The sequence below is a fragment of the Triticum dicoccoides genome, chromosome 1A (genome assembly GCF_002162155.2).
Source record: "Triticum dicoccoides isolate Atlit2015 ecotype Zavitan chromosome 1A, WEW_v2.0, whole genome shotgun sequence".
NCBI lineage: Eukaryota > Viridiplantae > Streptophyta > Magnoliopsida > Poales > Poaceae > Triticum > Triticum dicoccoides.
In genome coordinates, this window is record NC_041380.1 from 177,186,841 (window position 1) to 177,204,209 (window position 17,369).

General features: G+C 47.2%; 1 protein-coding gene and 1 long non-coding RNA gene across 3 annotated transcripts; one reads left to right on the forward strand and one right to left on the reverse strand.

Moving 5' to 3' along the window:
* The first annotated feature begins 4,138 nt into the window (after window positions 1-4,138).
* Window positions 4,139-4,825, forward strand: LOC119277321. Its single transcript, XR_005137035.1, has 3 exons — window positions 4,139-4,376; window positions 4,454-4,533; window positions 4,734-4,825. It is a non-coding gene; the product is annotated as an uncharacterized LOC119277321 (long non-coding RNA).
* Window positions 4,826-9,974: 5,149 nt separating this feature from the next.
* LOC119368983 lies at window positions 9,975-13,380 on the reverse strand. Of its 2 annotated transcripts, XM_037634077.1 has the most exons (4): window positions 12,765-13,380; window positions 10,930-11,642; window positions 10,345-10,467; window positions 9,975-10,248 (listed from the first exon to the last, which is right to left on the reverse strand). In XM_037634077.1, exons 1-2 carry the CDS (start codon window positions 13,250-13,252, stop codon window positions 11,375-11,377), a joined length of 756 nt encoding a protein of 251 aa, XP_037489974.1. In that variant the 5' UTR covers window positions 13,253-13,380; the 3' UTR covers window positions 9,975-10,248; window positions 10,345-10,467; window positions 10,930-11,374. The 2 variants fall into 2 exon arrangements, with proteins under 2 accessions (XP_037489974.1, XP_037489969.1); XM_037634072.1 differs by having other exon boundaries at window positions 9,975-10,467.
* Between the last annotated feature and the right edge of the window lie 3,989 nt (window positions 13,381-17,369).

The window sequence follows — 17,369 nt, forward strand, 5'->3', positions numbered from 1 at the left end:
ATTGCCCCCGGGAGGGCCGTCATCAGAGAAGCGAGGGCCACCCACATGGTTAGGAGGCTCAGGGGCAGTCTGGAGGTCGAAGCCCTAGTCGTTGAAGAACACTCGGATGGTGGCGCGGAGCTTGGAGGAGTCCAGACACTTGACCTTGACCCGGGCCTCCTCCTCTTTGCGGAGGGAAAGCTCTTCGACCACCACCACCTTGCCCAAGATTTGGGACATCTGGCGAATGACAGACTCAGAACACGCGATGTCAGGGAATCCGGCCACAATGATCCAAGCAGTGTCCAAGACGGCCACCGCCTTCGGGTCAAGGATGGGCTCTGTGATGTTGACGAAGAGCTGGTTGAGGGCGAGGGTGATCTGACCACTGCGAGTGGCGTAGCCGTAGCTGATGGCGTCAGGGAAGATCATGGTGGAGATATTGCCAGTGGACGGTGTGACCACCCAGTCCCACTGGCGACGGTAGAGGTGGTTGAGCTCGGCCTCGACCATCTCGGGTGAGGCCACCCCATCCACCACTGTGACAATCGCCTGAAGAGAGGGGGTGGGTGGAGGGACGTCGGGGACCTCGAGGTGGAAGAATCTGAGCCCCTCGACCGTGGACGTACATCTTGAGCTCAGAGGTCACTGGCCGCTCCGGGCACAGAAGGGCGGGGTGGCCCGGGTCCTTGCAGATGTAGCAGCACTGGAGATTGATGCAATTGACTTGAGAGTGATCTGCCACCCCGCAATTGAAGAACGGGGGACGGGGAAGCCTGGAGACGGGCCCCGGAGCGGCAAAGGAGCCCGGAGCCAGCGAGGGAGAGGCGGCCTGGTTGCCCCTCGTTTGCCCGCGGCGCCTCTTCTTCTTGGCAGGTCCTTGGCGGCTGCGGGACGGGCCACCGCCGGGGACGGCAGAGGAGGCCGGGGCCGCCGGAATTGCCGCGTGAGGAGGCACATACTTCCGGGACGAGGCGGAGGGTAGTGGGGCTTGGGGGCGAGGATAGGGTGAACGGGTCGTGTGGGATGGAGAGGGGCTACGGCCGCGGCGAGGTTCGGGGGAGGGCGAACAGCGACGGGAGCGCCAGTCTCCCGAGGCCACCGGGGGGGGGACGGGACCGACCCCTACGGTCAGATCGGCGCAGAGAACGCCGGACATCTATGCGTCCGTCCCGGAGTTCACGCACCTCGCGGCGAAGAGCGTCCGAAGAGGGGCGTGGCAGGTCACGGCGGTCGTCGACGCGCAGTTTGCGCCACCTCGCCGTTGTCCCACTCACGGGTCATGACCCGAGGTGGCGAGGGGGAGGGGAGGAGGCGGCAGCGCCGGGCGGTCGAGTGGGAGGTGGCGGCGTCCCCCTTGCCAAGCAGGGCCCATCCCTCTTCCATTCTTTTCACCCCGTGGGCACCATCTTGAGCTACCTCAGCAAGGCCCATCTTCTAAGTGCATTCATTTTTCACTGCAAATTTAATGTCACTACACCTATAATCACATTAAAATTTTAACTTTATAAATTTAGTAAATGTTTCATCATTTATAAAATAGTTTGGTACTTGGGATAGGTCCCCAGGGACACTGGTGGTGAATGCGTTGGCCAAGCAGAGAGCCATGTTGGAGAGGGCATGTGTCGGGCTAGCTCCTGAGAACAGCATGATGCTTGAGCAAAAGTGATCCGCCCGACAAAATCCTCTCATCACAATGGGAAGAGCAAAGGATCAACACTAGAAGGAATAACAAGAGTCACGTAGAGGAGGAGATGAAGGAGAGATTGGGCCAGCGTGGTGTCAAGGCAGTTGGATTCTATTGGAGCTTTTAGTTCATCTATTGGATCTTCTGTTTTTTCTTGTTTTGTACTCCCTCTGTTACAAATTATTCGTCGCAGAAGTGGATGTATCTAGAACTAAAATACATCTAGATACATTCATTTCTATGACGAGTAATTCAGAACGGAAGGAGTACGATTTTTGGTGATGGAGATTAATCCAGTCATCTTCTTTAGTTATATTTGCTTATTATGGAACTGGTAGAATTAGTCAGACTGACACTTTGCCTTTTATTCCGAAATGGCTTGCCCTGTGCTTTTGAATGCTTCATAATGAACCTCATTTGTGGCTTGAAATGTGGCAGTTTTTTCTACAATTTTCTACCTATGCAAAAGGCTAGAAGGTAGATAACATGTACAGACCTGCCGCATACGTATTGGTAGATATACTCCTTTGGGTTTTTTTATATTGGTATAAATATATTTTATAAACAATTTGTTTTTAATTTTATTTTAATCATCTGGACTGCATTTTTTTGTGACATTGTACGAAAGTATAATTATATTACTTATTGAACGCTTCTGTATGCAACATTTTAGCTTTATATAATTCTCTTTGTTTCATTTATCTTCACTTATTACCTTTCTATTTTTCTTGTTTCACTAATCCATACGTTGTCGAATATTCGTTTTCATACTCACAATTCACAACAGGCTAACGTACTAACCATCCCAACATATGCAAGTCTCTTGTTTTCATGACTTTATTAGTGTGTGCTTTCACTTGTAGGTCATGGCGTCATCTAAATCTAAGGAATGGTTTTAAGCTGCTCCTGTTTCTCAAAGAAAAGAAGTGGTTCAATAGAAGAGCCATGCCAAGATATGTGAGAACAGTAGATTTTCAGTCAGTATGCGTCGAATGTAGGAATGACAAAAGCAACCGCGCGTGCGCTTTAAATATTATTCCCTCTGTAAAGAAATATAAGAGCGTTTAAATCACTGCTCTTATATTTATTGTATTACTGAAATCATCAAAATATGCTATTCCTCTGTAGAAAAATACGTGCAGATCACTAAGTGATCTAAACACTTATATTTTTTACAAAGGAAGTGCTACTGAAACAACGAAGTGAGTTGCTCGAATTTAAATTGATCTTCAATACTGGACCTCATGTTTGCTATGTTTCGAGAGCTTTTTTCACCTTCAAAGTTGCCACCTTTTTCTCATAAAGTTGCTATGCGTTGGTAACAAAAGTTGCTACATAGCAACTTGATATCAACATAGTTAACTTCGCGGTACAGATGACTAGAGCTTGACGATACAAAACTAACGATGAACTTCAATGAAAATGGAATATGGAAGGCCCTAATGGTTTAGCCCATAAATCAGTTTGTAATATCTTCCTTTTTCCCATCCACACATGCACACATGCAATGTCATACTCTAATCACATGGCCAGTAATACCATTCTCATGTTTTAGATGAACAATTGCGTCAGTTCCTTAGTCACGTCATACTTCCAGGTCATCCAATGTCTGCCGATATCCACATCCTGTCCTCTATCTCAGAGCATTCAAACCTATAAGGTTGCTAGCCAACTTGGCTTCAGGAAGCTCCCTAAATTTCGTCTGTTTCTAGCCGTTGGATCTGGGTCAAAACTCGTTTCAAGCGTTGGATCTTCGTTCTTCATTTCCACCGCACGGTTATTTCACGAGTCCAATGACCGGTGGGGTCGTGCCGTTTGCATCTTTGCTGGGTCAACCGTTTGAAAGTACAGGTGCACCCTCTCCTTGCGCACCGCGTGCGGCTGCGTGGTTTGCGCAGGCGTGGCCGGCCCCTGCGTCGTGTTCGGTGGTGGGTGGAATGGACTGATGATGGCTTCATACCCGCAGCACTGTGCTCACTATGACGGGTGGCCCAGGTTAGTGGCTGGTCCCACAAGTCGGCGGTTGATTATTGGTTGGGTCAGCATTGGAAAGGTGCGAGAGCGCTTTGGGCGAATGCGCACGTCCCGCGCCGCGCGCGACGTGGGTGTGCTGCGGCATGGAGGTTTCACGAGAGTAAAAAATTCCTCCCCCTCCTCTGTTGTGCAAGGCGGCAGAAGGACGAAGGGCGGCGGTCGGAGTGCCGCCTCCTCCGCCAGGCTCTTCCTCCTTGTCTCAACGGCAACTGTGAGCACGGGAGAAGCGGCGGCGCCTAGATTCGATGGGCTGACCAAGGTGGTTCCACGGTGGAGAACGGACCCCCTCGACGCCATCCTCTGCGGCGTTGTCCCGCTGCCTCTGTTTCCTTTACCGCCGGTGGTGGGAGGATACCCGGGGGAGCAGAGAAGGGGGTTGGATGAGGGGTTAGGAGGTGCGAGGCGAGCAGGAGGTGGGGGTCACCGGACGAGCACAGCCACCAGAGCAGAGGAGTTCGATGCAGAGCAGAGGCAGTCGGAGAGCGCGCGGTATCCTGCGAGACATGTCCGCTCCCAAGCAGAGGATGCATAAGCGCTGGCTCCTCCTCTCCCCACGCCACTGCTTTCCTGCGTCGTCGCTACCGCCACGGTCTTGCTTGCCATCGACCTCCCGGAGACCGGAGTGCTTCTCTCCGCTGCATTCCCCTTTGCACGAGTTCTTGCCTTCAAAACTAAGGTGAAATGGCTCTTCTCATATTTGCCTATAAGCTGTTCGATGAAATGCTTGTGTCGTAACGAGTTCTTTTTCTTCAGTTTGTTCTTCCTGCTGCTAAGCATTAGTCCTCTCGTCGATCTTGCCTGATTTTCTCGTCGGTTTTGCATTTGAAGCTCAGGTGAATAGCCTTTTCCTTTCCTTATCTCTTACTTTTTTAATGAAATGGTGTGCCCTGATGAGTTCTTTCCCATGGAAATCATGGGATATGATAGGGGCTGTGACTCTATGAGGATGTTGTTTAGTGTGAACTGCAACTTTTTTTGTTGTTGTTGGAGTTCCTCGAGCATTGCTTAACTTGAATGATAAGCTACTGAGCAGGTTGGCCTGAGAGCAGCGAGGTTAGGGCTCCAGATGGTTCTTGGTTGCAATGGGGGGAGAGGCAGGGGAGGGTGAGGAGGCCAACGATAGGGTGAAGCAGCCCGGCAACGAGTGCAAGCAGCATGAGGTTTTGCACATTCTCTTTTCTTGTTCTGCTTAGCTTTTTTCTTCATCTCATTATTGACCAATTCGTTGTTTATGTGATTCTCTCCTTTTTTATTCTCATGAACTGATGTGTGTACAGGGTAAGCTTATTCTTATCTCTACAATTCATGGATGAATTAATGGTCTTGGTTATATGGTTTATTCAGTCCACCTGAAGAAACAAAGTTTGCACCCCTGGACTGATTTATTGGAATTATGATGTGATCTGTCTGCTTCCACATGGCCGTTCTTGGTCCAAGTATCGTATTGTTTCATGTCCTTTGTTGCAGTTTAAAGCTTTGATTTTTAAGACTAGGCACTGTAGTGTTGTCTGTTATGGCTGATTGGCTTCTTTTGGTTCATAGGATAGGATTATCATAAGAATAGGAATCTTGTAGGAAATGAGATGACATGTATCTCAAATCCTATGAGTAGGAATAGAAACAAGATGTCATTTGATTGACACCAAAGGAATTTTTCCATTAAGTCTAGGCTCTTTTTTATTTTCCTATGAAATGTGGAGGATAGGAACCAATCCTATGTAGGAATAGGAATCCATTCCTATGAACCAAAGGGCTCTAAAGGAAAAAAAATCCTATAAGAATCCTATCCTCTAAAATTCCTATGAAATTCCTCTAAACTAAACCAAAGGAGAGATTGGATTAATTCCTGCAGCCAATAGTTCCAGTACAGACTATATGTGCAATGAAGTAATGCAGCGAGCACTGTATGGTGGTGAAGAATTTCTCTTGAATTTTGTACACCATTCAAATTATCATCCAGAAAATGTGTGTGTTGTTTCTCAATAGGCACATATGCAAATTTATCTTTCTGTTGGTTGTTTGTTCTTCTGGCAGCATCCCAAGTATACATATGTGACGCTATGGGAGTTCTTCTTTTGTGTGATCATGAGAGGAATATGATAGGCCAACCAATTCTACCATGTGAACACAATCGTTGGTACATTTTAAAGTTTTCTTTCCAAAGTGCCATATTAATTATTTGGTCCTGTACACCCTAATTAGGATGGATGTTTCTTTTTTTTCACCTTCAGATATACATTTTTGCTTGGCCTACTGTATTTGCTCTTTTACAGTTAAAAATGCATGCTTGCAATATATAGCTGCTAATCTGATGCTCAAATATTTAATTTGCAGTGTGATGTTCCGTGGTTCCGAATCAGGCGCACCTCGTCGTCGTGGAGAGCATGAGTAGATGTGTCTTCATGGTGGGGTGGAGCTGCAGGGGAGGGAAGGTTGCTGACGACAGGGGGAAGGAGGAGGCCGACGAGGAGGGCAAACAGCAGGGCGAAGGGGCACGGCGAGCCCATCAGGGGGAAAAAGCAGGGTGAGTGACGCTAGCGGGAGGAAGGAGCAGGGCGAGGCCTTGTGACCTGCGTCCTCCTTGCGGCGAGCGGCTTTTCTACTCGTTTAGCATGTGTGCGGCACTGCGGACAGGCGACGATGGGCAGATTTTGGGGAGCGGCACGAACATCAAGCAATGGCTGATGACAAGGTGAGCTTCCCCTCCGCTCCTGATCTCTCTCTCTCTCTCTACACACACACACACACACCATCACACGATAATCTCCTCCTGATCTTGCTATTTATGCATCTCCATATGTCATTGGTTTCTTCCGATTTGCAGGGATTATAGGAAGCAAGCATATGTGGGTGGGTTCTTTCTTCTTGCATGAAATTGTTCTACTAATTCCTCAATGCTCTGTTCATGACTTTGTTCAGAATGTATATATATATAGGGTTGTTATAGAAGTATCCCATATATCAGAGGTGCAGCTAACTGTACTTTCAGGCATTGTTCCAAATATCGTACAGTTAATCGGCATCTCAGTCAGTTAATCGCTACTCGGTGGGTCACCGAATAGCCGATTGACTGATTTATCGGGCGGATAACTGATCTATCAACCGAATAATTGAAAAATTCACCTATGTATCTCTATTCGGCATCCAACCGATATGGTACCAGTTACCGATATCCTGAACATTGCTTTTAGGGATAAGCTTGTCAATGCAGGAAAATCTAAAAGAAAGCGACTAAAATCAACATTTAAAGGTACAGCCTATATTCTGGTACTGTGGAAATTAATATTCTGGTATGTTATTGGGAATCATGAGTTTGCTGACAGTGAGACCCATTAGTTAGAATCTGTTCAGAAAGCAGTATCTATGTAGATGTGATGTACTGGTATTTTGATCCATTGTGCCACCCATACTTCACCTATCTGGATTATTTAGCTCGAGCTATTTGCAGAATCTTATACTTCAATAAGCACAAGAATATTAATTTTTGGAGCAGTAGAGTATATATAGCTATATAGAGTTAAGTCATGATCGGGTTCCAGTATGTTATGTAGGTTCGGCATATCATAAATACTGAAGCATAAAATCAGTACCATTTCTTTGAATCTGCCTGTAGTTATCCAATCTGGTTTGGTTTTTCTTATTTACTATCTTATGCTCTTTGGACTTTTTTACTTTGTATGCATATATCTCAAGCTTACGAACTATGGTTCATATTTTAGAGAAAAAATGGTGCACACCGGTGTTATCAAGTATGTCTGAGACTACATGTATTGATTTATAAACACATTCATGTATTTGCAACCTTATAAAGTGAAATAACTGAGGTACTGGATCATTTCCTTTTAGTTTGTCATGTTTTGTTGAAGAATAGCTTCTGCATTGTTTGCTTGCAGAACTTTGATAGAGAAAAAGTTATTATGAGTGAAATTGTGGACAAAAAGACCTAGAAAGGTCAAAGAAATACATCGAGATGTTGCAAGTTTCATTATGTTCTATTGCTACTACTACGTCTATACTTGCTAGCATTCATGCAATTTATCCTCCCATGATCATTTTATCTATGATAGAGTCCGTTGTAGGGAGAATGGGCATAGACCTTAAACTTATTATGTCAATTATAATGATGGTAACTAGGTTCTCCTTTTGATCAGGCTCAGTTATAAAAAGAAATAACTTGGTTAAGGGGCTCTCTGATGATGATTTTTTGAATATATGCTCTGAATTGAAACACACACAAAATAGCTACTGCATCTTGGAAGTCCTCGTGGCAAAGAGTTTATAGAAAAGATACACCAATACAACTGCCTCTTTGCGTTTACTTCCATGGGAACTACTGTTGGCCGTTCGGTAGATGATGTTAAGGGCCCAAATATATACAAAATAAATGGTCGGGTTTGTCATTGAATGGGGTCTCTTATGCCTAAGAAAGGAAACACCCCAAAGTATGCCGAACTCTATATATATATGATACCCAGAATGAGATAAAGAACATGATTTAAGCTTTAGATTAGGGTGAAAAGTGTAATGGTGATTTAGATGAATCCATTGTTGAAGGCTTGATGCACATGCTTGCTGCGCACAATTCTTCTGTCAAAACGTTTTGATCAACTAGAGAAATACTAGAAGCCAATAAACATGTTGAGATAGCCATACGTTCAGTCTTCCTATGACTGATGAGCTAGCTTCTTTAATGTTTGGTGTTTACAGTGGAGGCTTCTTATCGTGGCATAATAATGCATGGTAGAGATGACAATCTGCAGCAAATATCTTCTTTGCAAAGTACATATATGCCTTTGCAGTATCCTCTTCTCTTCCCCTATGTGGAGCGTGGGTTTCAGCTTGGGATTAGATATATTGGTTCATACCCTCTTGATACAAGCAAAAGAACGAGGCTCAGCATGAAGGATTATTATTCCTATTGCCTCCACTACAGACCAGAGCATCATAATCCATATCTTTGTTGTGGTTTGCTCTTATCACAGGCCATTGTAGATGCACATGCTTGCATAGACAAGTGGAGGTTGCATTTTATCATGAAGGCTAATAATGATCTTAGAGCGGAAAACTTGCAAGGGGTTACTAATGCTGTTGGAAAAGGGTATACAGATGCAAGTTCTATTGGCAAGAAAAACATACTTCCATCCTCTTTTACTGGTGGTCGACGTTATATGGTCAAGAACTTCCAAGATGCAGTAGCTATTTCGCATGCATTTGGCCAATCAGACATTTTTAATAATCCATGTATTAGTCCAGACGAATGCAGGCCATATTTGTGCATCGAAGCAGTTCGAGGCAATAAGAAAGGGACAGGAATCTCACCAGATTTAGAGCCACACGAAGAGCCTCTCTCACCGAATGAGGCCTCTTTTGGTTCATAGGATAGGATTATCATAGGAATAGAAATCTTGTAGGAAATGAGATGACATGTATCTCAAATCCTATGAGTAGGAATAGGAAACAAGATGTCATTTGGTTGACACCAAAAGAATTTTTCCATTGAGTCTAGGCTCTTTTTTATTTTCCTATGAAATGTGTAGGATAGAAACCAATCCTATGTAGGAATAGGAATCCATTCCTATGAAACAAAGGGCTCTAAAGGAAAAAATCCTATAAGAATCCTATCCTCTAGAATTTCTATGAAATTCCTCTAAACCAAAGGAAGCCTCAAGCTGTGGAAGAAGAGGGGATAAACAAATTGATCGATACCCTGCCGCTTCATATTCTACACCGAGCGGGCCAGCCCAGGAAAACTCTTCGAGAGCCGGACACCGAGCGGGCCAGCCCAGGAAAACTCTTCGAGAGCCAGACACCAAGCGGGCTTGCCTAGGAAACCTTAAATACTCTCTAAATGCTATTACACATTCACATTTTTTAGCGAATTAATAAAGGAGTAAATAAAAGACATGCATATGTTTTTAAGCAATAGGGCATGTACTTTCGCCACAAATACATGTTTCTTTTCATACATAAGGATCTATTATATCATTGTACACTACAATTTTCAAAGCAATCATAGTTTGAAATGAGACTCTACGCCTAAGTGGTTGCTAAAAAATATTTTTACCAAGAAAGATAAACCTTTTCAAAAAAGTCATTGTATAGATTTTGAAAGACAATTCTATCTTAATTTTTCATACCAAGGCATGTATTTTTGTTTTAAATTAGACTCTATACTATTAAGTTAAGCCGTGTATATTCATATCATTATACACAACATTCCACTATGTTTCCTATTAGAGGGGATTAAACCATGGAACTTTTTTCATCGCGGACATGGCTTTAGCGTGCCTCTGCGCCATTTGGCGCAACAGGTCCACTAGTTTGATATAAGCTTAAGCATGCACATCCATGTGTTGCTGGTACCACAACATCCATTAATTCATAAGTAACTATTCATGCAACAAAGATGCTAAATTTGATTGCAGTACCAGGCAACTATCCTTTGTATGTATGGCTCCTCCCTTGCATCAATATCAGCAATGCAGCAACATCTCATATTGCTTGCAGGGTCCTCTGTGGACATCTTCCGTACAATGCAACCATTCCAACTAAATCAGGCAAAAATAAACATCAACATGTACATGCCCTCTCCTCATCCATGTCATAAACATCAACATGTACATGCTATTCCCTCCTCATAGTACCTTATTTGAATGGCTCCTTCAGGATTGGCACAAAACCACTGTCTCCATAGCATCCTTGGCACAAAGCAACAATCTCAATCCTTTCTGGAGAAGTATGTGCCGTAAACAAGGTGAAGATTTCATCTGGAAAAATAGGAACGGTGTATACTTCACAAGGTGGACATTTTCCAATAACATATCTAAAGAAACACCAAGCTGAATAACAGGACAGCCATCACACAGTATACATTACCAAGCTGAAAAAAGCATACTCCCTCCTTTCCTAAATATAGGGTGTATAGTTTTTGGCACGAAAATTAAAGAACGCACGTGGAGTGAAAATTTCACAAGTTTTGGGCGAGATTACACCTGACTAATTGACATGAGAAAATAGAGGAGTTTGCCTAATATAATTAAATGTAATCAAATCCCTAAAAAAAATATTCAAACAAGTGGTGCAACGCAAGACACCTTATATTTCGAACTTTTTCTACAAAATCTATACACCTTATATCAAGGAACGGAGGGAGTATTATTTACTTCAAAAGAGGTACTCAGTTTAAAACCAATTCAGGATGTGAAACCTGAACACGCTTCACAACTCACCATGTTCTTCAAAATCGGCAGTTGGCAATGAACCGACCCAGTAAATCTAACTCAGGCCTTCATTTAGGATAAATTACCATCAAAAGATGAATAAAATTAACCATGGCAATCCTGCAGCATGTTCAGGAAGTCATCAGCAGCATTTTGATACATAAATGCTCTCCTGACATGTGTGCATTTTGCGAACCCTCAACCTTGATACTTGACACTCCACCACTAGCTCGTTGGATAAACTCTTCATATGAAATTTGCTGTAACTGACAACCATCAGGGTCATGTTGTCATCCAGTCATGCACAGCTGCACGCCACATATATTTTCAATATTCCATATCTTTCAAGGAAGAGTGCAGTAACCCGCAGGGTTAGTTATCAACACTCGGTAAACCTCAGGATGCCTGACATTTTCCTACAGTTTATGTAACAAATGAGATCTCAGGGTATAGCTCAGCCAACTTTCCCATCTTTGGGGCATTTCTTCCCTGCTACAACACTTCGGGATTCTCTCCTCCTGGCCTGGATCTGACGGACACATTCGGCAACTAAGACACTAAAATCTGGGGAGATCTGGCCAATAGGGGGTGGATTAAAGCCAACTTTCTTATAAGCCTGTGATATGTTCTTCTGAGATCTTTGCAAATGAACATTGCAGAGGGAGGGAACTGAAGCTTTTAGGATGGGCCTGCTGCAAGTAATTTGCCCAATCTGTGCACCACTGAAACATTATCAAGAACCTAGTTAGCATTGCTACTGTAAATTTCAGTAAATAGAAAGAGGCCTAGAGAAGTGATGACTCGTTCTCAGACATAATTAAGTACATTGGTGGCAGCAAAAACTACAAACACTTGAATTTCAGAAAATATGATCCTAAAGAATAAGCAAATCATACTAATCGCAAACCTAGGTAATCCCACAACTCGAAGCATAAACATTTCTGTTCTCAGATGACAGAATGAGAAGCTCAAATCTACACAGCAAATTGGTAAAAACTCAAAGAATACTTTGGTTCAAAGTCTCATCCAAGGTACATCAGTGCACAATCAAGACAGGAGATCAAGCATTGCGGTAAAACCCTAATTCTGGGTACAATTATTTATGTTTAGCGTAGATTGGGGATTTTTTTTTTTTGCTACAAGAACCTATAGTAGATAGAACGGCACACTAATTGACAACTACTCCCTCCATTCCGAATTACTTGTCTTAGATTTGTCTAGATACGGATGTATCTAGCACTAAAATGAGGGAGTAGTACGCTACACGTGCTATAGTAGATAGAACAGCACACTAATTGACAACTAGTACGCTACACGTGCGAGTTTAGATAACCAAAGTACTGACAGCATATTGATATAAGATATTATAATAGGCTAAGGTGTATATTCAGAGTCACATTTGCATTAAGTATAAGATGTAGATTTGATTCCTGTCATTCATCTCACTAAAAATAGAACTATAGCCATAGAATACTCTATTACTGTGATATATACTACAGAAAACTCAAGTTTAATGTATAAGAATAGCTAAGTACTCTATCTGGAAAGATAAATGTGTTTTAGGAGTATCATGCCTTAGTCTTGACCCAAAATAAAAATCGTAGTGTTATTCGTACACTATACAGTTGTATAGAGGTTAGAAATGCCACCTGCATACTAGTATGTCGTTCTTCAAATAAAACTACTGATCCAATCACACCAGAAAGAGAGACAGCCAATCAAACAACTCCAAAGAGACATCCTTAGATGGCTAGATCCAGAGCAAACACCACGACCGAAACAGGAACTCTAACCAGACCAAGATTCCAAGTTTTACTCTGTATTATGAGCATTAAGAGGTTCACCTCTTGATGATTTGACCGCATCCCTTGTACAGGGCCTGATTGGGATCGGAGAGGATGTGGGAGTGGCAGTACTTGGCCATCGGCATCGCCCGCACCTTGCAGCCCGTGAACCCACACTTCTTCCTCCTCGGCACCGCCGCCGGCCCAGGCTTCGCCTCCGAGCACGCGGCCGACGGGGGCTGCTCGGCCTCGAGCGGACTGCGGCCGAGCTCCCAGACGTACTGGCGGTGCCGCGCGCGCACCTCCTCTGCCATCGCCCAGTACAGCCGGCGGTACACACCAACGAGCCGCGCCGTGCGTCGGCGCCTCCGGCGTAGCACCTCCTCCCGCGTGAGCGCCTCCGCCGTGGCCTCCATCTCCGGCGACGGCGGGCCGCTGGGGGAGCTAGGGTTTCGGGCCGCCGTCGCCGCCGCCTCGGCCTCCACCTTGGGTACTGGCGCCGTCGCCTCCGGGCTCATCGTGGCGGCCGGCCGGTAAGAGGAGGTCATGGCGTGCCGAGATTCTCGCCGGATTTGGGGGAAAGCGGAGGAGTTCGGCTAGGGGCAGGAAGGGAGGACCGGATGGCTCGGGCCGACGGAAGATGGGGAAGTAGAGTCGAGCCGCATGGAGGCTGGGTGTTTTTTTTTTATGGGGCTGGGTGTTTAACCGTTTGTTCCACGTGAGAAAAAAGTTCGTTTGGAGCGTGTTTGGTTAAGTGCATGGATTTTTCTTTTCTTTTTTAGGGTAAATGTCGCCCCTTTATTTTCTTAAACGAAGTTCGGAATCTCGTCCGCAATCACATCCAGAATGCATTCTGGCGGCGATCCAAACCAAACCTTACATAGTTCTTCTCCTACCCCTAACTTAGCTAATTTATGCGCGGCAACATTTGCGGAACGTCTAACCCACGAGACTCTAAAATCAACAAAACTACGTAGCATGGTCTTGATCTCCTCTAGCCAAGGCCCTGAAGCAGACATGTTCTTCTCTGGTTTGTTGATAGTTTGTACGAGAGCCTGGCTGTCCAGCTCGACGTGTACCCTCTGAACATTAATTTCTGTCGCAACCAACAGAGCACATTTGCATGCCATAATCTCTGCTACTACCGGGTCAGCAGCCATGGGGAAAAAGTGACATGCACTAGCGAGGAAGCCTCCGTTGTTATCCCGGAGCACAACACCGCCTCCTCCCTTTCCACCATGCCGTGATGTTGCACCATCAGCGTTTGCTTTGACCCACCCGGCATCCGGCGCATGCCATCTCTGAATAATAGCAGGTTTGGTCTGACTGTCTGGCTTCACATGGACTTCCCTTCATTCCTTCACAAACAAACAGACTCGTTCTACAATTTCATGTGGAGCATCAATACGTTTCCCATTCTTTGTGTCGTTGCGGGCCAACCAAAGGCCATATAATGCATGGATCATTATCTCCTTCTCGTCGTCATTAGTAGCGGCAAACCAACCAAGCAGCCAGTTGGCTAGCTCGCTCTGGGAGCCGGTGAAGATCGGTGGAGCAGCCACCATGACTCCCTTTTCCGAGCGCAGCTGGTCCCAAAACTGGACTGAATGTTAGCACCTATAAATCCATGGTGAAAGCCCTGATTGGTTCATAAGTTCTAGGACTTTTTTTAGCCCCAACTTATAAGTCCAAAGTCCCTAAAAATTCCCTACCTGTTTGGTTTCTGGGACTTATAAGTCTGTATAAGACCATATTACAACTATAAGTCCCTATAAGTCCCTTCTTGAGAGTCTTATTTCATAAGTTTCAAATGCCTACTTTAAGTCTCTATAAGTCCCTCCTGTTTGGTTTAGATGGGACTTATAGGGACTTTTTTAAGTCCCTAGACCAATAAGTCCCTGGAAACAAACACCCTCTAAGTGCATGGATTTAGGTGTGGTTCTGCGCAACAACTTAGGCGAGGCTATTGCGGGTGTAGCTAACCCAATATCATGTGTACTGGACGCGGCCTCGACAGAAAATTTGGCCATACTCAAGGGATTCTGTCGGATTTCGGGTTCCGGCAGACCCTTGAGGTTCGAACACTGGGGTGCGCGCGGAGATCTCTCCCTACCGATCTACGTCCAATCTCCTCGCGTGATCTAAGCTAGAAACAACAAACAACACAAGGGACACGAGATTTATACTGGTTTGGGCCACCGTTGTGGTGTAATACCCTACTCCAGTGTGTGGTGTGGTGGATTGCCTCAGGGGCTGATGATGAACAGTACAAGGGAAGAACAGCCTCGCGAGAGGTGTTCTTGAGCTGGTGCAATGAACTGCTTGGGTGAGTTCAGTCGCCTCTTTCTCTCTCTGCTAGGGTTCTACCAGATCTCTCGATGTCTCTCTTTCATCCCTCCGGGGTGTCTCCTTGCTTTTGTGGTGGCTAGCTCTATTTATAGCGGCCCTGGGCCTCTCCCCCAAATAATGAGTGGGAAGGGCGCCAATAATTGGCCATTTTGAAGGGGAACATATAGTACAAGTTATTCTGACCAAAGGTGGTCTTCGGCTGCCAAAAGCTCTGGTGATGACGCCGTCTTGGGCTCCATGGTGACCTCCGTCCTACCGCTCTGCTGGTCTTGGTCTCGTTGCACCAGAATGGTAACCTTTGCCCGATGCCTTGGCATGTGCTTGCCCCCTTTGCACCAAAGGGGAAATAAGGACACTGCGCAGGCTGGCGCCCGCCTGGTCTCGATTGTCATGGCTTGCGTCATGGGCTCCTCGCAAAGTATCCCCGCCTTGATCTCTCCGCCTCCTCGCGAGCCTGCCTGATGAGGCTTCCTCCGAGGAAGCTTTCCGTCGTCCGCCCTGCGAAGCTTGGCCCCTCGCGAGGGTCTTGAGCTTGAGCTGATGAAGATGGGCCGCGCTGGGCCCCCACTTGAGCCACGCCGCAGGCAGGCAAGTCTGGGGACCCCCGTTCCCAGAACGCCGACAGTAGCCCTCGGGCCCATGGTGCGCCCGGGCTTGGCCTAGCAGGGAAGCGAAGGGGCAAGCATGAAGCGCCGCGGGCCCTAACAGCCTGCGGCCTTGGGCGCCGCGTGGCGATTGATTGGACATGGGCGTCTGCGCTTCCCCTCGATGCCTCGGCGACCGCACGACTTGACAAGTCCCTGCATGCAGAGAAACCGGTCATGATTACCTGCGATCGTGGTGCTCGGCGGTTGGCCTCCTCCGGCTATAAGTACGGGGCTGGGCGAGCCCCTTCAGTCCATCCCTTCCTGCTGCTCCTTTCCTTCTTCTTCCTCATTCTTGCTCCTCCTTACGCCAATGGCACCAATCCGCCGGTTTTCTGCAGAAGAGAAGGGAAAGGCCCCCGAGAGGGTCCTGACCCACTTCCGCCGAAGAAGCGGCCGGTCCTCTACCACCGAGAAGAGGGTGCTCGGCAGGAGGCACCGAGGCCCTGGTACGAGCGGCCGCCGCCTGGGTTTCCGCTACCCTTGCACGCCCGCGTCGTAGGTCCTGGGGGGGAAGGCGTCGAGCAACATCGACGATGCCGCCGTCAACGCCGGCGAGTCAAGGTGGTGCGTGTCATTCCTCCTGGAGTCCACGCCGAGCGCTCCTCTCGCGAGCTCGTGCTCCACGCCGCCATGCCTCCGAGCTCTTGGATTCGCCTTCCTCCCTCCTTCGCCTTCGAGATGCCGCCGAGCGGGGCTCTGGAGTTCTGCCTGCAGCACGCTGACTGCGGTACCCTTGCGACCGGAGCGGAGGTTGCGGTCATCGCTCCGGGCAAGATCTTCATGACCCGGGGCTGGGGCGAAATCGCCCGGGTCTGCCGGACGGTAGGTGCCCTCATGATTCATCTTGAATACGATGGCGACTCCCTGATGTTCTTCAAGGTCTTCGATGGTGAAGGACGCCGGCTGGAGTGCTGCCTCAGGGAGAGCGGTAGGGGCAACGAACCGGCGAGGACCTGGCCCGCCCATCGGCCCTCCAGCAGCTCCTCAGGCGGCAGCGGAGGAGCTGGGGAATCCAGTGGCTCCCCCGAGCTCCTCACGACTCCGGAGACGAGCGACGACAGCTACGAGCCCCCGAGGTCGCGTCGTGCTCGGAGCAGGGCAGCCGCGTCCAGCCGCCGACGCCACTGATCTGGATGGGGTTGGCGCCGGCGTTGGGCGACGCACTGTTGATGATGGCGTCCCTTGCGGAGGTGCGGGCGATTAGCGTTCCTTAGGATTAGTACTCTTGTTCCCTGCGAGGAATCAAAGCAACACCCTGTGGGGGTATGTAAGGCGCATGCCATGTCTTTTGTGAACATTATATCCTTAACATGAATCAATGCGAGGTGCTTATCCTGTCTCAGCTCGGCTCCCTCTTTCTATCCTCACAAGGACTTGGCGCTCTACGCTGACAGGTCCCAGTCCCCAGGCAGGCTTCAGCCGTCGCTGGTATGCCAGGTCGCGATGCCGTGGTCAAGGCCAGGAGGTGAGCCGCCCGAGGTCCGGTAAGAGCCCCCGAGTCGCGATGCTCGGGAGGTCCCCTTCAGCGCTCAAGCAGCCCTCGCTGGGCGAGAAAGGAAGGCAACGTCGCCATGACAGAGCCGCACTGGGCGAGGGTTTGGCGCTGCGTTGGTCCAACTCTTGTAAGGGCGTGACTTATCTCTTGAGTTTGGTGTAGTTCCTCGATGAA